The following is a 16,793-nucleotide window of genomic DNA, read 5'->3' on the forward strand; positions in this document are numbered from 1 at the left end:
AGCAGGCCCTGATTCAGAAAAGCATCCCTAGTACAGAGAACATCTCTTAAGACTGTGCTTAATGTTCAATTGAATGGGCTTAAGCAAGGTAAACCTGCTCTTTTTAAGTGCTGCCCTGAACAGGGTTAAATTAAAGCACGTGATTGAATGCTTTGCTGAACAGGGCCCTAGATCTCCCTGGAAATGGGAGCATTCAGCATCTCTCAAGAGATATTCAGCATCTTGCAGTTCAAAGATCTAATTGCCAACAATGCTTTACTTTAAACTCCTAATCAACTCTCCTTATTATGTCAGCTTGTAACTAATGAAAAGATATCTGGCTCCCTCTGCTGCTTAAAGCTTCTGGAGATTTGGCTGCTTTCATTCATATTTTATGAAGTTTTATTTCAGTTTAGAATATACATTTATTAGTATTCTCCTGGTCAGATGGTACCAAATATGGCCTTGAGCAACTTGGATACTATTGTATATTTATTGACTGAGAATTTTCTTTTCAGCAGCTATACCTGCTCCATTAAAATAAAAAGGCAAAGTCTCCCAGAAATATAGTGCCAGCAAACTCATGCACTGTTTGACAATCACAACCTCCCCTAAATTCAGATCTTAAAGCCAGTCCAAAAAAAAGTCAAGGTCTCAATCCTATTATACATCTCAGTATTTTGTTTCTTAACTACTACTATGTGGCAGAAAACACCAGAGGAGAGCTGTCAATTTGTAATTCTCTCCTTGAGGACCTTGAAATCTTTTGTTTGCACAAAAGCTTTGTTCCCACAACAACAGAAAATCTGTAGAATTCATTTCCTCACTACAAATTGAGGATAACTGATTAATTGCACTATAGCCCTGGAATCAGACAGCATATTAGAGTGGCATTTGCAGCAGCCCAGGCCATGGTGCGAGTGGGCAGTGCCACTTCCCTGGGCACACAGCAGGGCAGAGTCAATGTGGTAGCTGGACTCAGCTTCCTGGCAGTCCCCGCAGTGGCAAATCATTCTGCCCAGCTGCTCCTACCAGGCCACCCACTGCCAGGGGCGCCAGACAGGGCAGGCAGGCGGGCAGTGTCTCTATGGAGACCGACCCGTGACCCCCCCAGTCAGGGCATGCTTGGGAATGGGGGGCTGTGGGCTGGCAGGAAGCAGCATCTGGGAGCTGGATGGGCAGGCAGGGGCTGGGACCAGGGGTGGGATTGTGAGGCAGTGAAGCACAGGGCTGGGATAGAGCCTCAATCTGCTCCCCAGGTGGCCCTGCCTGTGGAACCAGCATCTGTCACAGACATGCAGAGAGTGGACCATGGCTCCCACCCCATCTTTTCACTGCCCCGCAATCCCAGTCCCACCCACCTGTTCCACTCTGGAATGCTGCTCTGTGTCCACCCACCACTTCAGCTTTGACCTCCTGAGGTCCTTTCCAACCCTAACTTTCTAGGATTCATCCTATCTGCCTGGGATAGGCTCAGTTTCCCCCCCTGCTATGCTAGATCTGCCCCCATCCAGCCCACAACAGCTCACTGAACCTCCTTAAGTGGCTCTCCAGCCCAAATAATTTCCCACCCTGCTGTAGCACATGGACCCACATGTACACCTGCAGCTTATTCGGGCACAGCCAAAATTAAAGACACCCTCAGGCATCTATTTTCACAATAAGGGCTGAGACACTGCAGTGAGGGGTGGCATAGAAAAGGCACTGATATGACTGGACTAGCTAGAAAAGCCTGGAAGCATCGCCTCACTTTTCAAATAAAACTGAAGTACAGATTTTTGTAAGAAGGTATCACATACGCACACAAAATTCCTCTGTTTTCATAGAATACAATACATGACAGCACATTATCATCAGAAACATGTTCAGTATCCACCAGTTTGATACCTGGGGAACTTTTTCTGAAATTAAAACCAAATATCAATAATCTTTATTAAAAAAAGGGAGTTCCCACAAAATACTCCACACTAAATCACCCAGAACACCTCAGTAGTGTTATTGTAAGATAGTATTTTAGCAGATTAGTGAATCCCTTATTATTAATTTGAATTGACGTTTCGCGTAGATGTACCTAAAAGAGGATCTCAGCCCCATGTTTCTTAGAACTGTGTGAACACACATTCAAAGGCAGCCCATACCATGAAAAAGCTCACTCACTAAATAGAGGACAGAAAATATCATCTTGTTTTCATCCTGTTGTTAGGAATACATGGTAACATAAACATACTATGATCAGTTTGATAAGGAGCATTGTCACCAGCTCCCTAGCCATTATGCAGTGTGTTGTGGGTATTAAGGCAGAGCTGAATGTTAAGGAGATATTTGAGTGTAATAGTTTTGCAAGTTTTTATAAGGCACTCCTTCCCTTCATGGCTGCACCATGGGAGCAAGTAAGCGCAACTGTGGGAAAACTTGACAAATGGGAACTAAGCCTGGTATCGGTGGTGCAGCAGAAGCAGAGGGCAGAAGCTTGAGGCTGCATAGCAGTTGATTGGAATAAGCTGTGGCAGGCCCTAAATGTGAAAACAAACCATTTGGGTTTGATATTGCAGGAAAGGGAATCAGGTGCAAGATATAAATGGAGGAGGGGTGTGTTTGGGACAAAATAACAAAATGATCTTTACAGCAATATTTTGAGTTAATATGGGGGGGGGAAACTAAACATTGGTCCAACTGTGCCATTAAACTGAACTGCATGAATAACTATTTTAGAGCCAGAACTTACCAAGAAAGCTAAAGGGCTGAGACTGTCACCAGTTTTGTGTTGCAAAACATGGCATGAAGATATTAAACATATTATACAGTTGCATACCTCCTCAAAACACATCTTAACTAGACATTGTGACAAAAGGACTATTTGTGGCCCTATTTGAAACTATGATGAATATTTGGAGGTCTTTATACAAAATTCTTCTCTATTCAAAAGACAGAGTTTTGTTTTATTAAGGACCATCCCATCATGATTAAAAGATGTATGCTAGAAAACTTTCCAAAAAGAAACAAACAAGTTCATTACAATATATATATTTAATATATTATATTTTTATAAATATAGAGTTGCTTCTATTTGGTTGCAAATCAAACATCCTTCCCTTCTTTATCACTCTCCAGGTTACCTATCAAAGCAAAATTGTATATGTTTAACTTGCATGCCATTAAAATTCCCATTAGAACTTATACAGGGTTAAGGGTATTACATGGGTCTTTGGACTCAGGTGAATGCCATTAGGGCAAACATTTTTAAACATAGGTACCTAAAGCCAAACTGTTCATTTTCTTGGAATATCTGATTTGGGTAACCTGAATGCAGGATGTAAAAAAAAAAAAGTGTTTGGGCTTATGGAATTTGTCCGAGCTCACACAAAATTTAGTCATCGAGATGGGAACAGAGCCTGGGTCCCCTGCCAAGACCTTTTTTTCTCTTAGACGACCTTGTGGGGGAAATAATTTTGATTTAAAGTTGTAAGCATTTAAAACCAGGGCAATGATCAAGCACAGTGGCAAGTTAAGCCTGCAGAAGATCACTTATGGTCCAAAGCAGATCCCAGGGATACCAATGAAGGGTCTGTCTCTTGCTTGATCAGACCCTTGCACCAGGTCTGCATAGGCAGACTTTGCACAGAAGCAAGCACAGAAGCTGGAGATGGGGAATATTTTCCCCCTTACTACTGCCTCTCCATTCTGGCTTCAGAGATGCATGAGAAATCCTACAGCATTGAAGAGTTTTTAAGATGTGGATAGTTCTTTAGAAATGAAATGGACTTCTTCAAAAACTATAAACTTACACAATTCTTAATATTCCTATAGATTAGCTGGACCCTCTTATAGAATTTTATGTAGAAAGGATAACCACGCTAGAGTACTCTCTATTCATTTCCATAGATGGTCCTATAGAAAAGGTGTCAGTTTCCAATACATTCTATAGGGTATTTCCATGAGGGGAAATCATGGCTACAATATGATTTTCTGGACATCCTTTCCCAAAGGAGTGTAGACTTCAGTAGGTGTTTTTTTTCCCTTTTATTTTAGTCTGATATTTATTCTGTTCTGTGCATATTTAGTTCTTGAAGGCCCTGCATTACATTCACTTCTTTGTTGTCAAATCAAACCCTCAAAAAGCAAGAAAACAATAAATTAGTAAAAAAAAAAAAAAATTACAATACAATTTATTTCTTTTGAAGAAATAGTGATTTTTAGACTAATTATGTCATTAGTTTTCAGTCATTTTTCCAGTGGGCTTTCAATTGTATTATAAGTCAATAGCTGTTGTCAGCAAACAGCAGCCTTTCTTTTTCTATGATTAAATCACAAAGAGTTGTATTTTTTCCATTAGAGTACAGTAGTGGTATAGGGTTGTAGACACAGAACAAGACATGAACTGATTCCAAATAAACAGCTTACGGAGTTTATTCTCAGGCCAAGTGCAGTGACTATCTTTTTAATATAATAACTTTGTCTGGCTGCCCCCTGCTTTTCCAACTGCTGCATTTTAAGTGATCTTGTTGTCCTTTAATCAATCCTATGCAGTTTCCATCATGAGATATAAAATACATATTCTCCCATCAGCAAATAATTAGTCCAAATGTAATATATTTTGGGAGAGGGGGAAGGCAAGGACAGAAAGGTATTACAGCAACTTCTAAGAATATGGGTTAAAACACAGTGCTCTTATGCCTTGCATCAAGTTCCAAGTAGGCAGATTCTACTGAGCAAGCAGACACAGAAGGGGAAGAAAGGTTTTATTTCATGCTCCTCCTATCTCCCTAATTATTCTGTCAATGTTACATTCAACTGTGTTCAGTTAAAGCACTGTAAAAATTAAGGACCAAGTCAAGGAGAGAAAGAGAGAGAGAGAGAGGGAGAGAGAGAAAACAAGAGAGCTGCCATTCTGCACTGGTGTCATCCCATTATGACTGGGTGCATCTACACATGCAATTAATGTTATTTGGTTATACTTCACAGTAAATTTACTGCCTGCATACTACTGCACAGTAGACTTATTTACCATACAGTAAGAGCCTGCACGTGTAGATGGTGATGCTTTACTGCGCAGTAAATTAGTCTACTGCACAGTAAAACATCTTGTGTAGACACGGCCACTGAGTAGGAGCTACTTAAGGAAGAAGCAGTTTTTCTGTCTTAGATATTGACATCATCCATGTAGTGCCAGCATTATCTGAGCTAACAGGGTCATCAAAAGTTGATTTTATCTCTCTCTCTGATTATCACTGCTCATGTGAAGCTATAGCAAGAGAAGAATCCTGCAACTGTATTCAAAAGACTGTAAAGGTCACATTCAATCTGATATTCTGTAGATGGGTACTGAGTCAGCCCTTGAGAAGCCCAGGGTGGCATGCTGGCCCCAGTGAAGTCAATGGTAAAACTTTTCTGGCCTTCTATAGGACCAGTGGCAACCTTTATATCTTTAATAGGTGCTGGCCAGAGCCTTCTAAAGAATTGAGAGGCCTGGGTTCAGGTAAGGCCTCATCATAATACAATGGAATAAGATATCTCCTCCATGCTTCTCACAGCATGGATTACTCCTAGCATATGTTTCCCAGTGTGTTGTTCTTTCTGGTATAAATGTCTCAGGGGAAGCTGTTATCACTGATCAGTCTGCAGTCACTATCAGATTTGCCTGAACTCTCCTTTCTTTTATCATATTACTTTCTGCTGCCCTTTTTCTTGCTACCCCTTGCCCCTAAAAGTCCTTTGTACCCTTACTGTTTACTACCAACTAGTTCTCATAGACAAACACCAAGAGTGCTGCAACTCTGAAAATGCACGTGCACAGATTAAGCATTGTGGGATAGGTCACATGCCATTTCCCAGTATTATGTCTGACTTAGCTAGCCCTGTGCACATGGTAACATTCATAGACATATAATAACCAGCTGCCCAGGCATTTCACATAGCACACTGGGACCAAATCTTGCACGCTTTCTTGGGCACAACTCACACTGAAAGCAATGAGTAAGGATTGAAGATTAGTTCCGATGGACTGATCTGCCTCTCTGGGCCAGCTGAATTTGATAGAAAGACTCTCATTGAATTCAATGAAGTTGGATCAAGGCCTACGGATACAAGAAGGAATTACATATGTAACAGCCCTTGCATTCTAATAAGACCCCAACTGTGTAGCTTACGATAAATCTCATAATGTGTAATTTTAATGGCTAACAAGCCATTTCATTTTTATTACTGAAATAGTAATAGCACCTTTATTAGTTTTTAAATGCTCTGCTGACGGTCTAAAGACTTTTCCTTTTCCAAAGCAGCTCTTAAAAGAAAAGCACATTCTCTATAATGATACCTAGGTCATAGTTGCCTGGAGTCTGAATGGTCAGTTATTGCCTACAATGAGGCTTCAAGAAATAATGAATAAGACAATATATAGAAACCAGACCCTTTAGGACTCGGTAAAGGTAATTCAGAAACCGAGGCATATTACAAAACCCTAAATGCTCTAAGTGATTTATCCCCCAATGGCCACACAAGAGGGAATTGCTTCTAGTTAGAGTGATGCCAGCTGGGGTCCTTCACATGAGCTACACCAGCCATCCACTTCCCTCAAGTGGGAGGCAGAGCAGAGGAGCATTCCCCATCCAAAGCAGCTGGAGTGTGTGAACTCCTCCACTCTGAACCAGCACAGGTCACAGCAAGGATCCACCTGCCCTCCAGACAGGCAGTGAGATCAGCAGGGGAACTGCACATTATTTATCTACTTGAGAGGACTTCCAAGCTTAAGGCACTCTTCTCCATTTTCTACAAGAAAACCTCTACTGGGACAGTATTAAATGGGTATACCCTTGGAGTAAATGCCTCCACGAGCAGCTCCCCTGTTCCAGTCCCTCTGTAGACTCAGACCAACACTGGCGCATTGGTTATACTCTGGTCATATTGTCAAGATGTGATTTACAAAACGAGGGCTAGCAATGTCATATGAAAAATAAAAAGCAAGTTCTGGTTCTGATGTGTTGTCAGGAGCTGGGGGCTTGGGTGTGGGCAAAATACCTGCAAACCATGGACTAGTAATAATAAAAAAAATAATTCTTAGCTATTACGTAACACTTTCATCCTTTCAAAGAACTTTTCAAAGAAGATCAGTATTATTATTCCTGTTATACAGATGGAAAACCTGAGATGCAAAGAAATGAACTGATTTGCCCAGTGTTATTCATCTAGCTGGTGGCAGAGCCAAGAACAGAACTCATGTCCCAGTTTTGTAGTTTGACCACTAGGCCTCTCTGCCACCGGTAGTCCATTTCTTTGGTCCTGAACATGTTGCTGGCATATTCCCAAATTGTAGCATAAACTGAAGTTATTTTAATGTTTACATTTGGTCTTTTTTCCCAGGCACAAATATCAGTCAAAGCTTCAAGCTTTCCTTCAGAACATAATGCAACCGCTACACAAAACAGATTCAGAGGGCAAAATTCTTTCTATATAAAGCCTCCTTTCATCCAATTCCCTCCCCCCTAAAGTCTGAATCACATATAAAATATTTATGGTTAGTCTTGTTATAATAAAACTGCTCTCATTGCAATTTCTCCCCAGAGTAAAATCTCATTGTAAGGACTCCTCTGTAATTTGGAATTTTCTGACCGTTTGTGATGCAAATCATATTTTGTGGCTAAAGAACTACAGACTGAGAGAATAAAAGCTTAAGACATTTGTGAAGAGCATAATAATCTCAAGGGGCACTCTTGTAGGGGAAATGAGTGGAAACAGATTTGGTTTTTGTTGGTTCGATAGGATTGAGTGTTTCTTGCAAGGGTGGGTGTGTATGTAGTCTACGCCAGTGGTTCTCAAACTCTTTTTTTCAATGAACCACTTGCAAATTGCTGAGGGTCTCAGCAGACCACTTAATAAACCTTTTTTTGTTCTACAAATCAAAGCACACAACTCATATTTTAATATCAGCAGTCTTACCTTACAAGTACAGATATTCTCGATTGTTCTGCAACCTTTCTGTGGACCACCTGAATGGAGCTTGTGGACCAGTGGTGGTCCACAGACCACAGTTTGAGAACTTCTGGTATATACAATACAGAGACTTTAACTGCCATGTTTCTGCTGCCTGTTAAGGTTTCCTTGCTCTTTTAATAATTGGGGAAGGTGTCACACACAGGCATAGAGTAAATGTACAGAAAGGGAAAAGAAAATGGCTGAATCCAGAAGAGTGTGAAGTGGAAGGTATACCCTGCCCTCTGCAGCATACATGCAAAATGCACACAGATGACCTGCACAATCAATGGCATGATAAAAAGAGGAATGAGCTATAAAGTTATTCCACAAAATAAGTGTAATAATTTTGAAGATACTGCCTACCCACCATTAATTCCCTGCACCCAAATTGCATCCAGAGAGGTCTCAGATAACGTGGGGTTGCGGGGGGCATATGAGTACCTGGAGGAATAGACAGATTAATCACACTTGAAGTGTAAAGTGTAGATAGGACCTAATGATTTGAGATGATACAGAGAATCCTATTGCTTAGGTGCTTCATCCCTCTTATTCCTTTGATCCTGAGTATGTGAACGTCAGATTTGGAGTCAAAGAGGAATTTCCCCAGGATTAGATTGACAAGTGTTCTGTGAGGATTTTCATTTCCTGCTGTAGAATGGTTTCTGGGTCATGTTGAGATTATCTGGGCATAACTCACTTTCTCAGTTCCCTGCCATTGCAGGGATCTTGGACAGTTGCTGGTGCCACATCCTTTTCTGTTCTCTGCCTGTGGCACACAACAATTTAGTCTCCTGACAACTGCAGTGCTTCAGTTTAATGTCATAGGGCTCAATATAGGGATATCTATGTGAAATTAAATGGCTGATGATGGTCAGACCAGATTATCTAATAGTTTCATCTGGCCTTATACTCTTACGAAATCTATAAAACATTCCCTCTCTTTATTCTATTTTCAGTTGCTCAATACATCCAAATCTTCCTAACTTATGGTGCTATTTGCCTGAAGTATATAAATATATTGCCCAATATTCTACTATTTCCATTCCCTTCTTCAGGCAAACCGTAATTTAATTATCATTTCTCCCCATCTATCTCCCCTGCGCACATCTCCACAGCCAGTTATTTGAGTGTGGCTTAGAAGCAGATCCACATCTCACTTGTAGGAAGCAGCACAAAGCATTAAAAATGGGTGGTCTCACACCTGTAAAAATTCCCACATGCATTAGAACAGAGGATAAATGTAAGTCTTTGCAATAGCACACACTAGTACTTCTCATATTAATACAAGGTGGCCTGCTCCGCAATCAGTTCAGACTTCTGTAAGCATAATCATTGTCATCCAGAGCTTTTCAGCTTCACTCTATTCTGTTAATATTATATACCCCCTGCCCCCCCAACTGAAACCAGATTAAACAGAATCCAAGAGACAGCCTAGCTCTTCACACACTTATTACTTACACAATATGTCTTATACAGCAACTTGTATATCATTAGTAACATTGGCAGAAGCAACTTTAGTTTGCCCTGTTTGTCTGAGACCATATCATCTTGCAAGATCTGTGGGTGAAAGAGTAGGCCTTTCTATGACAAATAAGTCTTGTACAGGATCTCAAATTTATGGCGCAGAAGCTGTCTCGTTTGCAGAGCTGTGCAGTCTGGCCTTCAGGGCTGGGGATTTGAGTGGGGCAAGGCCTGCTGCCAAAACCCAAGGCATGGAGCCCTATTTATGACATGTGCTGGGGGGAAAGAGGGAGGTAAGCAATGGCTATGTTAACCCCCACAGCTGCCACTGCCACCTAGGGCTGTGCAAAGCTTCAGTCCCCGATTCAGTTCGGCGAAGATTCAGCTCAATTAGGTGGCCAAATCTCCGAATCCAAATCGAATCAGAGGACCCTTTAGTCTCTCCAAATCAAACTGGAACCCTCCAAATGGATTCAGAGAGATTTGGAAAGATTTAGACATAGAGACAGCTTTAAATGTTTTTTCTACATACCTCTAGGTAGCAGAGACTCATGAATGCTGTGATGCTGGGGCGCATGGAGTGGCCCACAGAAACGCAGGGGGCTCCCCAGCATGCTCGGCAGCAGATCTGGAAGTGGACCAGAAGCACTTCTGGGTCCACGCTCCCTCGGCTCAGTGACTGGTGCCTCCTGGGTCTGAAAGGGTACCCAGGGTCCCCCCCACAGCCAACCACTGAGCCAGGGGGGCCCTCGAGTGTGCTCCCTGGCAGACCCAGAAGTGATTCCAGTCCACTTCTGGGTTCACTGCCAAGCACATGGAAGGCCGCCCCGCGCTCCATGCGCCCCACCATCACAGCGATCATGAGCCATGCTGGTACCTCAAGGTATGTAGAAAAAAAACCTTTTAAAGCTGTGTCTATGTCCAAATTGCTGATTCTCCGAATCAGCATCTAATCTTTAGATCTGGATTTAGCTAAATCAAATCAGGAACAGTGATCCAAATCAACAAATTGAATCAGTCCCCGATTCGGGCTGAATCTGAATCAAATAGGGCCCGCTTCACACACCCCTACGTGCTACCTGCAACCTCTGTTCAGCCCACCACTGCATCTGGTCCAGGGGACAGGGTGAGTTTGATCCCTCATGTTAAATTCATTGCTGTCTTGCTTGACTAGGTTAACTGGTTGCCTGGAAAAAAGAGATTCCTTCCTTTCCTCTGTTGTGGGCTAGGGCTAGCTGGCCTCCAGCTTACTCCCCTGACCAGGTCAGTCCTGAGGGTGCTCTGCCAGCACCTTGCTTTCAATAACATGAGATGCTGCTCTGTTCAATTGCACTATACCAACTACTGTCTCTCTGAGAAGGGAGCAACAGGAAACAGATCCTTTCATTAAACTCATCATAAAGAATCAGCAAAGGGGTCGGTTTGGCTCTTGCTTTCAACTGACCTCTCCAGTTCACATAATTTAGTCCAACCATGAATATTAACCTCATAATTTTATTTACTTAAAGCTCAAATTACAGGCCTATCTGCTCACTGTCTTCAGATACACTCTCTTCCCCACTAGTTTGCCATGTCAGAAATGGCATGAGAACCTTGCACTTTATAACAGGGTATGCTAGGTATTATTTTCTACTTGGTGAACCAGGGAGTAAAAGGTTCTGATAACTATTAACTGCTAAGAGAGACAGAAACAGAGTTTATTCTTGAGCTTCATTGGTCCAACTGACATGTCCACCTGTTCCACTTCAATTATTAGTGGGGCTGAAGCTACAAGAGCATAAACAGAAAGATTCTAACTAGTTAAATTTGCCAAGTAAGGCATGTGTGTTAACACTATTATACTATTTTATCAAATGTACACAGATGCTATGCATTCTTTAAAATACACATTCTGGTATGTGGTAGATATCAATACAAGCTTCAATAAGCACACCATCTGCAAAGGATTGTACTTACAATTAGCAACTTACTTTCCATTTGGCCTCTTGAGTTTTTAATTTTTACTTAAAATCGGCTTTTTGAGTGTCAAACCAAAGCTGTTCTCTCTTTTGAGGCAAAGTTTTTCTAGCTATACAGCACTGGTTGGTCCACAGAATACTGCTGGGAACTCAAGGTTGACTGGTCACAAGAAGGCACTGAGTCACACTCTTTTCCTATTTTCAGCTGTTAAATTTCATTGGAACAGAAGCAAGGATCTTTGTGAGCGATATCTTTTATTGGACTAAGTGCACAGTTGGGATAAATTCAGGAAAGCTTTCAAATGCAGGGCATTCTTCATGTCTTGCGTATGAAAGATTGCCTATTAGCCCAACAATGCAGTTGATCCAAGGAAGGATATCACCCACAAAAACTCTCACTCTCGGTCACATCATTCTTGGACCATCATGGCTACATCACTACAACACTACTACTGAAAAACAGATGCACACATGTTAACTGTTTTATTAATATAACTTTTTCATATAAGTGGTTGCTGTAGTCAGCACTTGAGCTTTTATGGGCTCTCACAGGTGGAAAAACACGGTCCATGTTATCAAGAAAAGGAACTGAACTGACCCACAAAATGTTTCCAGTCAGATGTGATGCACACTGAATTTAAGAATGTCTACTTCTAGAAGAGTCATACGGAGACTAAATGAAGCCAACCATAAAATAAGAATATTGAAATTTGATGCACACTCTCCAGCATAGGAATTTTCTTCTTAAATTTACTGGCCAAGAAAAGAAAATAGTTGCTAATACAAAGAAAATACAGGTGACACCAAAGATAGCAATTATTACATCCTTATAACAAACACAAGTGTTTTGGTATAGCATAGCACAAAAGTAAAAATGTGAACAGTGTTATCAAATTCCTCTCCATTCAAACTTCATGTCGACCAGCAGCAGTTCACAGGGTCAGCAGTTCTTGAGCTCACATTTTTGTTTTTGATGGATGTAACATTTCTACTCCAGTAGCAATTTAAAAAAAAATAAATAAAGCTACCAAGAAATGGTGACTTGTTTTGCTCAAGGCACGGAATTAAGATTCTCAATAATAAATATGGCAAGATCCCTACATGCTTTCATTCTAGATCAAACTTGGAACAAAAGAAACAGGCTTTGGGCATCCCAGCAGCATGGCAATAAAGGGATGTATTTATGTTGGTTTGATTTCCAAGCTCTCTCTGACATCCCCGATTCCTGATGCTGCCATGCACTTTGGTATCCCAAGTATAAGAGAAAATATGTGATCCAGTACAAAGAGAAGGTGCAGTTCTGGATTCCAATCGTATGAGTTACTCTGGCATATTGTCCCTGCTATCCCTACATGGCTCTGGCAGAGTTAGGCCTGTTAAGGCTTATTTCATGTTCTTTTGTGGGTGTGTGTTGATAGTTAACAACTATTTAGAGTTCTTTGATCCAATTCCATTTTATACTTTAGTTTACAGTTGCCCCAAAGCAAAACACATAAGATAAAAAGACATTATATAGGCATAAACTATGGCTTCCAGTCTGGATAATGTAGGGACAGATTAACAAAAAAGCTACACCTAGTCCACTATTAATTACAATGTAGTCAAATGCCCCTAAAATCTATACTTTGGACTTAAAAGTTGCCAGAACCACCTTGCTCAGCTGGTAGCTATAGCAAACTGTCAAATTTGTAAAAACAAAATACTATATAGTAGACAGCATGTATGATTAAATACCGTTTTTATTTTCAATGAGATTTTAGGGTGCAATTCTCCCTCTCAGATACATGAATGCAAGGCACATAAGCTTCAGTTAGAGCTGTATCCATGTACGAGGGACAAAATGTATCCCTTAAAAGAAAGATTTCAGATCACAATTGCAGATGGCTTCAAGAAATGAAAACATTAACATATCAGTCAGTGATAAAGGTGGTAGTGTTAGAGCAGCAGTTTCCAAACTTTGAGCTGAGCCCTTTGGGTTACAGTTTTGTACATGGCCCTCCCTCCCCCCGAGGAACAGCATAGCCAGGCAAAGGGTGCATCTTAGCAGCCACTGTGGCTTGGCTCGGTTAGGTGAGGTGGGCTCCACCCACTGCAGCCCCAGCACCTCCTGCCTTGGCTCTGCTTTGACTCTAGGCTGCATGCCTGCCACACTGGGCTCCTGGAGACACAGTGGCCCATTGGCAGAGTCTGCCCAGGGCTCCCCACCCCCACCACGCCCACCCCTTGCCAGCTCCTTGCAAACTTTATGCCTGTACCCCCACAATGTACCTTCACGCCCCCACCCCCAGGGACGTGCACCCCAGTTTGAAAACCCCTGTGTTAGTGTGACATTGTAGCTGTGATGGTTCAGGAATTACGTGAGAGGCAAGTATTTCCCCTGAAGGAGAATGTCTTGAATTTAAAAACTTGTCTAACTCTATCCCAAATATGCAGTTGCTTCAATAAAAAATACCACCTTAAGAAACTCTTGCCTCACTGAGAAAGAGACATGCTGATCATAGTCCACTTTGGGAATATATAACCATTAGCATTTTGGTGACAGAAGCTATAAAAGGTATAGAAATCAGGAGTGGGGATAGGCAGCAAGGATTCACATTCCTTTTCCAGAAACACCTAAATAGGTTCAGTTCTCAAGGTGTTGCCAGTCAGAACAAAGATTGTGACTGCAAAATAATGAAAGGAAAATAAAATGAAATGTAAACTCCTCTGTGTAACTAGTAAATACAGGATCCTTTAAAATGTAGGTATTTTAATATTTCAATTTCAAAATTTTCAATTTGTGTGCATCAAAAATTAGTCTGTTTTCTAGAGTAATTTACAGGAATCATTTCACTTGAATCTCTCTTGTATTCTAATTATTGAGAAATCAAAGTAAGTATTCCATACATTTGAACATGAAATCTGAGACTATTCTTACATAAGTTAAAGTCCACTGCATCATCACTCTGAATATCAATACAATATATGTATATTCGCACTTTATTTTCCATTGTATGAAGTATGTACATACAAAACTGATCCACATATCTTCTTTAGCAACAAGATTTCATTTTCATATAATTGAAGGTGTGAGAATGATGTTATTATTTCTGTGAACAAGTAATTATACATTTTTACATTAATATGAATAGCCTAAAAACATTTTTCACAGAAAGCAACAGAGAAGCAACTAATTATTGATAGATGATTATAACAAAAAGTGACAAAGGAATGCACTTGATCCAGTTTGTTTCCTGATACCTTTCTTGTTTTTATATTTCTGCCTCACCTACACCATTCCTCAATTTAAATACATAATACCAACACAATTTGCTTCTTGGCCATGAAGCATGTATTGCTTGGTATAAGCAAGATTTGAAGTAAGATTACTATGAACATAGTGATTAAGTGAGACAGACTGCAAAAGGGACATCTAGAAGCTATTCATTGCATATGGCGATATTGCCTCTATGGGTCGTGGCAGATGTTATATTTATGGTGCGATTGTATTAGTCATGCCATAAATTGTAACATGCCAAACATTCAGCCAATTCATGATGTGATAAAATGACAAATCAGGTACAAGTGAATCCACGTTTAATACTTCCATTTAATGTAGAACATCTGTGTATATAGTTTGTATTCTACCTTAAACTAAACATGTGGCATGTGTCCCAGACCCAGGGTAGCCCCATGCCCCATCCCAACCATCTGAACAGGTATGGGGCAGTACCAGGGTCTTCAATCATAGCTCTCTCCTTCCTGTACCCTATCCCTAGGCAGTCCCATGATTTGAATCAGAGGAATTGTGTGTTCCCTTCCAAACACTGCACATCCTGCCATGCATGTTGGTATGGGGTATAACATTCCTCAGGTCCCAATCATGCCATTATTTTAACATCCACTATGGGGCCTGGAAGAGGTTGAATACTTATTTTCTTTATTTAAAAAAAAAATAGAGCATAATGAGCTTTTTAAAAGCTTTAAATGGGTACAAGATATAACCAGCAACATACCTTTAGTTGCAGAGTACAATGCTGCAATAGGGAAAAGCCCACTACTACAGTACCACATACACATCAAACATTAGTTTTCCTACGGAATCTGCTAACACTTGTGAAATGTACAGTCCAAGAGGCCAGTCATGAACAATGTGAACATCTAGCACGATTGTTTCCTTGTTTTCTTTCTGCATCTCCTGCACTGGAATGAGCTGAATAAAGCATTCCTTCAGCCATTTCACCCTGTGCATCCACTGCTTCTGGAATGGCATTCATTCTCAGTATGTCGAAACAGAGCAGATAGTCCTGGAGACAAGTGGGCAATGGCAACATACGAATAAACTTGTCGGATCGCAGGTGTTTGCTTTGTAAAAGGGACCGGATCTCAAGACGACAAAGGTGGGACAGGGAAGGGATAAAGGCTGTAAAATGAAAGATAAAAAAAACAAACTGAGAAACAGAACTGCAGGATTCAGTGCCTAATGTTTTCTCCTCACTTTGACTTCTCCCCTTTGCTAAGTGAACACCAAATAAAGTCTACACCTTTAGGAGACTAATAGAATTGTAGTAATTTATAAAGAAACCTAGAACTAGAGAACCAGCATTTCAGAATGCCTGTATATTAGCAAGAGATAAAATGTACTTAATTCTGTTCATACATAGTTGTCAATGGAAACAAACAACTTTACTCTCTACATTTCGCTAAACTTGTCTAAACAGCCAGCTAATTAGATAGAAATCAGAAAAAGTCATGGGACACAGTGACTGAAAATTTAATCCAAAGGATGCCAGGTCAGTAATAGAAAAAATAATTTAGTGTGGAGGGAGGGGAAAAAAAAGAAATCAATGTTTATGTAAAAAATGGTTAATGATAATGAGATTCCATCATCTTTTCTTATTATTGTTCAGGTTATTGCTAGTCAGTTTCTCCTTTAATGAACTAAAATTCTCAATCACATTTTCATACAGTACACGTAGGAGTTGCATTAACCTGTGCTGTTATACTATTTATTGTACTGTGCAATGAGAAATTGTAAACCAAAGATGTCATATATATGGCCCATGGGCTGAAGCCCTGCCATCCAGCCCCCAATACTGCCCCTGGGTCTAATCAGATCCACATAGGGCAGAGCACAGGGCCAGTCTGTGGGCTGGATCTGGCGTGTGAACCCCTCCTCCCCCAGCATACCCTGATCTAGTGGCTGCTCCAGCTGGTCTGGGACCCATGCATGTGGCACAGATCCCAGACCAACTGCAAAAGGCACTGTGTGGCACAGTCTGCCTGGAGGAACATCTGCATTGCATGCAGCAACTGCCCCAGCCCAACTGCACTGCACACAGCACCCAGCAGCTCCAGTCAGTCTAAGACCTGGGCTGCATGCAGCGCCTCAAACACCACATGCAGCACAGGTCCTGGACTGGTCAGAGTGGGTGCTGTGTGCAATAT

The 16,793-nt window shown here is 41.1% G+C and overlaps 1 protein-coding gene across 3 annotated transcripts in view; it reads right to left on the minus strand.

The window, feature by feature from the left end:
• Nucleotides 1-14,329: 14,329 nt before the first annotated feature.
• The window catches only part of ASB3 (ankyrin repeat and SOCS box containing 3), a 115,313-nt gene continuing 112,849 nt past the window's right edge, over nt 14,330-16,793 (minus strand). For all 3 annotated transcript variants that reach the window (XM_014595090.3, XM_059719260.1, XM_059719277.1), the window contains one exon: nt 14,330-15,768. In XM_014595090.3, coding sequence (XP_014450576.1) covers nt 15,488-15,768 — 281 coding nt within the window. In that variant the 3' untranslated portion in view covers nt 14,330-15,487. The remainder of the gene's footprint in view (nt 15,769-16,793) is intronic.

This window comes from Alligator mississippiensis, chromosome 1, assembly GCF_030867095.1.
Source record: "Alligator mississippiensis isolate rAllMis1 chromosome 1, rAllMis1, whole genome shotgun sequence".
Classification (NCBI taxonomy): Eukaryota; Metazoa; Chordata; order Crocodylia; family Alligatoridae; genus Alligator; species Alligator mississippiensis.